This window comes from Trachypithecus francoisi, unplaced genomic scaffold (assembly GCF_009764315.1).
Source record: "Trachypithecus francoisi isolate TF-2019V2 unplaced genomic scaffold, Tfra_2.0 Contig01579, whole genome shotgun sequence".
NCBI classification, from domain to species: Eukaryota; Metazoa; Chordata; class Mammalia; order Primates; family Cercopithecidae; genus Trachypithecus; species Trachypithecus francoisi.
The window spans coordinates 13966988-13973053 of NW_022681442.1; the positions used below are offsets into that span (position 1 = coordinate 13966988).

Here is a 6066-nt window from a genome sequence, read left to right on the forward strand (position 1 = left end):
AGAGATCTCATGAATTAGTGTTTATCCCAGGATATCTGGCTTGGCATTGTAAACAAAACATCCATCTGCCTAAGTCCAGCCATCAAAATTACTTTGACAATTGACTCTGAGGAAGCAGTATTAGCATTTGTTTTCAGGGTTCATGATGTGCAAAAGATTACTTAAAAATAGGAGGGAACAGAGAAGAGAGATCGTAGTTTTTTGGTCTTGTTTGTTTTTTTAAAAAAAAATATTGCCATCTCTTACATCTTTAGTCTCAGTATCTTCATGATTTTTCAAGGCAATTTCTTTGGGAAGCCAAGTGGCTGAGACAATTTGATGATAACTCAGCCAACCTGCATCACTACCTAAACAGTTTTTTAGGTATAGACAGTTTCTAAAGATGAGTGAACATGCTTTTCTGCTTTTGAAAATACTCCTGAAAACTTGGTTTCAATTTTTTCAACAAAGTGATTGCCCAGATCTGAAAATGTTTTTTCACCCTTTTCTGCTTTTGAGGTGAGGTGATTTCCTGTAAGGTCCAGGGATTTTGGAGGGCTCAGGATAAGGCAATTTTATGAACCGATGCCTGGGGGTAGTGCAGAATGCCATGCATGGGGATGTCCCACAAAAGGCAGGGAAGCGGATGTGGCAACAGCTATGTCCTCTTTGGAGCTGAGCCACAGAGGGCATCAGGATCAATGAGCAGATCTTTATCAGTCTGTCCGAGTCTTAAAGTAATAGCCAAGGACATGAGAATCTGGAAAACAATAACATAATCGAATTGGGGGAGAATTTGATTCTCCCCCAATGAACAATCCACATCCTAGGCACAATTCATGTCAAACAACATAGGCTATGCTGAAACCAGCCAGAAATGGGGTCTTATAATATAAACTAGTCTGTGTCTTACAAATCATTTGATTTCTATAATTCCTGGACACTTGATTGGATAATTTTTTTCTGTTGCTGAGTTGACTGATTTGAACTCCTATGTCAAAAGGCATAGATTTTTTTATTCATTTAATTTGTATTGACACCCGCTGTTCCATTTAATTCAAAATTATTCATTCCTCCATGGATCCCTGGTGGAGACCAACCTCAGCCGCTTTGGGAGACTGCTCACCGAATGTCTCTAGTTCCCTGCTTTCTCCATCTCCTGACCTCGTGATCCGCCCGCCTCGGCCTCCCAAAGTGCTGGGATTACAGGCGTGAGCCACCGCGCCCGGCTAATTCCCTGCTTTCTGAGCGTGTGAGGCTTCTCCTTCCCTGACTGTGACAGTTAGGCGTGGCCACAAGCCCACTTTGGCCTATGAAATGTGTACAGAAGGGACACATTTGGCCAGTGAGTAATTCACTCCATACTCTCTCTTCTGTTGTAATTAGGGATGTGTGTGTTGAGAAGACACCATCGGGGGTCCCAAACTAACTATGACACGCACACCACTCCATGCTGACCTGCAATGGACAGGTAATGTGAACAAAAGAAAATATTTATTGTATAACGCTGCTGAGATCAGGTGGTTGTTACCTGCACGTCACCTGGCCTCTCCTCGCTGATGCGCAAGCACACACACACGAACTTGTCCATATGTTTTGTATACACGTTGTGCTGCTTGGGAAGGAGGTACTCTCTCTTTGCCACAACTCTCCCAACTGAGAATTCTCTTTTGTCCTGCCATGGGATTCCTGTGGCTAATTCACTGGATTTATTCATTTCTTGGTTGGTTTTCCACGTAAAAAGCCAAAGGAGACTTGGAACATATGTACCCCAGGGCGGTGGGTAAATCCAAGAGAGACGCAATCTCTGTCTCTAAGGGCTTACAAGCTGGCTTGGCAGAAGACAGATCCAGGCAATATATAATAATGACAACCACAAACGGGTGCTCCAGAGCAAAATGACAAGATGCTTGCATGGCAGCAGTTTTAAGAAGGAATGCATCAGGCGGGGTGCAGAGGGAATGTAAGAGCAGCTCTGGTCCCAGGTGGCTCCTCTCAGCCTCTCCAGATCCACCCTTTGCCCCTCTCCACACTGCTCTCTACCCCCACAAGACTGACCTGTCTGTCCTATAGTAATAGACTGCTCTCCCTCTGGCTCTGGGCTGGGTCTGGTCAATGGGGTCTCTGATAGACTAGAAGGAAGTTGATCAGTGAAGTTGGCATATTTATTCCTCTGTCTCTGTTCTCACAGGGTCATCTCAGGCTGGCTGCATGCCTCAGCTGAAGATCCCAGCTCCTGTCAATGCCACCTCTCCGCTTGACTGTCTCCTTCCAGATTTGGTAACTGTCTCCTGTCGGCACTTTAGGCCCGGGGTGGTAAGAGCCCTACACGGAGATCCCAGCTCCAGGATATTGCACCAGCCCTTTCAGTTTCCCTATACCCTGCCCACACCTTAGTCAAGGCAGGTGTGGGCAGGATACACATTTTTTTAAGGGACTCCTTAAAGCATTCTAATTTGAGTGTGCTTCTGTTTCCTGATAGTCCCTGACCACTAGATCTTGCTTTAGGGAGCCAGCAGTAAAAAGCAAATGAATGCTTTTTCTAATTATAGGGTCAGTTGGTAAAAGAGGCGGAAAGCTTTTAAAAATGATTCATTCTTCATTAAGAAATGAGTTATTAAATGTGTTTGCTTCTCCTCAGCCAAAGTGAAAGATTCTTCTCTAGAGGTTTAAAAAAGGTTGGAGGCCAAGTATTGGCCTCTTTGCACCTGTGATGAGCAAATGGGCTGTCCTGGAGCCTTTGTTTCCCAAAGTCTTTCACCGATACTGAGGCACAGAGGCCAGCCAGGATGTCACTTCACCCCCAAGGAGCTCCCCCAGTCCCCCCTTATCTGGCAAAGTTGACACCAGAATTCCAACCACTGTTTTTAACTTGAGCCTGAGAGCAGAACCTAATTTCCAGATGCTCAAGGAAAATTGTAACCCTTCTTTGGAGTTTCCATATTTAGCATAGAGCTGCTTGAGAAGGAGGCCCTGTCTCTTTGCCATAACTCTTCCAACTAGGGATTCTCTTTTTTCCTGCAGTGGGATTCCTGTGGCTAATTCACTGGATTTAGTCATTTCTTGGTTTTCCACGTGGAAAGTCAAAGGACACTTGGGTCTGGAGGTGCTCTAGGCCCTGTCCTCTGTTCCCAATTCCTAGGGACCCTCACGCCTTAGCTGTCTCCAACTCTGGAGAGGTGCAGCCAGGAAGAGGCTGGTACCTGGAGCCCCAGCGTTTCCCAAAGCAGCTGGAAGACGCGAACACATGATTACAGCTGCTGGGGCTGGATCCGGGGGGCAGGTCAGCTCAGGCATGCCAGGATATAAAGGGAGAGGAAGCGCAGACGGCAATTTGGAAGATTTAGGAGTTCTTGGGCTGTCATCGGATTTTATGTGTTGTCATTGACATATGTTTGTATTCTCTCCAGAGCAGGTATGAGCTGGGAAGAATGAAGGCAGGGCATGCCCGTGTGCCAGCTCTGCACAGCTGGATAGATGAGGAAAGACGTGGAGGAGAAGCTGGGGATTATCTGGAAGTCTAAGGGTGTTGTTTGCCCCTTGGGTTCCAGAAGATGCATGCCAGGACCTGGGGTGGCACCACCAGGAAGCAACAGAGAGGAGATAAAACTCACAGCAGACAGATTTGCCTTAACAACAACTCTCTTGAATTAAAACATGCTTTTCAAGAAAACATCAGTTCAATCAGCAAATAGCAGAGAAGTTTCTCACCATAAAGGCAAAGAAGGGCCCAGTTGCTGACCAGTGTAAGAGCTTCAGAAGAGGAGAGGGGAGATGAGATGGCCAGGAGGAGCAAGAGCACCATACATCCCTGGACAACCTCGTTCGAATGGGTCAGGAACTGGGATGTGCGTTTTGGAGTGCAGGAGAAGTGGCAACTCACAAATGCTAGATTTTCTTCTAGAGATGACCAAGCTGTAGTTCTCAAAGCAGTGGCACTAGGACAGAAAACTCTCACACTTTGACATGCACACACAGCCCCTGGGGATCTTGTTAACATGTAGATTCTGATTCCGTAGGTCAGGCTGAGATTCTGCATTTCCAACAAGCTCCTAGGTGAGGTCCATTTTGCTGGTCCATGAATCACACTTAGAATAAGTAGCAAGGCATAGGAGGATACTGACTTTGCTCAGTGATGCTTGTGCTTCCCTCCAAACTAAAATAAAACAAAAGCAGACATCAATGGCCCAATTCAACAGCCTGAGAAGTTTGGTGATAATGACCCAAGCCCTGGCCTGGTGACCAGGTGGCTGCTCAGGGAGCTCCATCTCCAAATTCCTTCCCTTCCTGTTTCCCCTCCAAGAGTGAGTACTGTGCCAGAGAGTTCGTTGGGGTCTGCTGTCCCCAGGGAAAGGTGGCCCAGTCACCAAGTGCACGTGTATAGAATGGCCCACCTGTGCAAAGCTATCAGCCCTGGACTTATGGACCTAGAAACATGACTTGCCACTCACTCACTCACCATCATTCATTCATTTCTGCAACAAACGCTTCCTGAGCATATGCTGTCCACCAGGCCCTGAGCTCAGCTCTGGGGATACAGGATGGACGGCAGATTGTGCTCCCAGTCAGCCTGCTGGAGCACATATGAAAAATAATACAGATGTTTTGATTTGTTATCATATTGATCATTATGATGGTAGCTTATACTTTCGGAAGGCCTGCCGTCCATTAGCCATTGTGCTAAGCACATGATATGGGTAATCTCATCAATCCTCACAACAACCTATCTGGCAGCTACTATTATTAAACCCACTTCAAAGAGGAGGGAACTGAACCTCAGAGAGGGTGAGTAACTTGCACAAAGACACCAGCTAGTCCGAGGAGAGGAACTAGGAGGAATGGCCAGGCAGGCTGTCAGCCTCTGTCCCCACATGCTCCATCTGAGTGTCTGCTGGTGGGCACATTCCCTCCCTGGAGGGAGAGCTCCTGGGAGCTGATGGCAGCACTGAGTGAGTCTGGAATGTGATGGGAGTGCATTAGATGACGTGGGTGATCTGATGAGTACAGAGGTGTCACATTGCAATGACTTCATGCATATATCTCCCCTGAACGGACAGAGATTCAGCAGAGGCCAGGAGCATGAGTTTCTGGCCCAGTGTCCCCCTCTTTCCCCTGCGGAAAGCCAGGGACACACTGCTTGGCTTTGCTACACCTTGCTAGGCAAAGGCAGTATGTTCTCCCTGTCCTTGGCCTCCCTGGCTGTCCGCACATCCACACCCACTCACACACACATGCACGTGATCATACACATTACCCAAGCCCACATGCCCACAGCCATGCTCACACTCACACTCACATGCATACACTGCCATGCACAACACGCATACATACATTCACACACACTCACGCGCACACACACACACTCTTCTGATGGCCAATCTTTTGGGGGGATGACGCTGTGAAACAGGTGAAACAAAGTCTTTGCCAATCCCTGCTTTGGGCCTATTATGCTTGTTTTATAGTTTAACTCTCAAAAGACAACTTTATTTTCCAGAATCGTTCAGGTTCCCAGCCAGGTGCAGTGGCTTACACCTATAATCCCAGTACTTTGGGAGGCCAAGGCGGGCAGATCACCTGAGGTCAGAAGTTTGAGACCAGCCTGGCTAACACGGTGAAACCCAGTCTCTACTAAAAATACAAAAATTAGCCAGGCGTGGTGGCACACACATGTAATCCCAGCTACTCAGGAGGCTGAGGCAGGAGAATCACTTGAACCCGGGAGGCGGAGTTTGCAGTGAGCCAAGATCATGCCACTGCACTCCAGCCTGGGCAACAGAGGAAGACTCCATCTCAAAAAAACAAAAACAAAATCATTCAGGTTCCCTAGGGGCCCCTCACTGTGTCCTGGATTCCATTCCACTTTTAGAGTCCCAAACAGCTTGTATGGCCACTTCCTTTGACACCCAAACCAGATAAGAGTCTTAAATGGCACAGAGTATTGATGGTTCCTTTAAAAGGAAATCCACTCTCAAATGGGAAGTTGGATAACTTCGCATCCGGATTTCATCCATCTTGGGCTTTGGTGGCTGCTGTTTGTTTTTTTATGCAGGAGAATCTCTCCTAGCCAACGTCGATTTCACTAACACA

The 6066-nt window shown here is 47.2% G+C and overlaps 1 protein-coding gene across 1 annotated transcript in view; it reads left to right on the top strand.

Annotated features, from left to right (window-relative positions):
- LOC117064546 (putative protein TPRXL) overlaps nucleotides 1-3652 on the top strand; it is a 53148-nt gene extending 49496 nt beyond the window's left edge. Inside the window, exons 3-4 of the mRNA XM_033178619.1 lie at nucleotides 2171-2259; nucleotides 3395-3652. Coding sequence (XP_033034510.1) covers nucleotides 2171-2240 — 70 coding nt within the window. The 3' untranslated portion in view covers nucleotides 2241-2259; nucleotides 3395-3652. The remainder of the gene's footprint in view (nucleotides 1-2170; nucleotides 2260-3394) is intronic.
- The last annotated feature ends 2414 nt before the right edge of the window (nucleotides 3653-6066 follow it).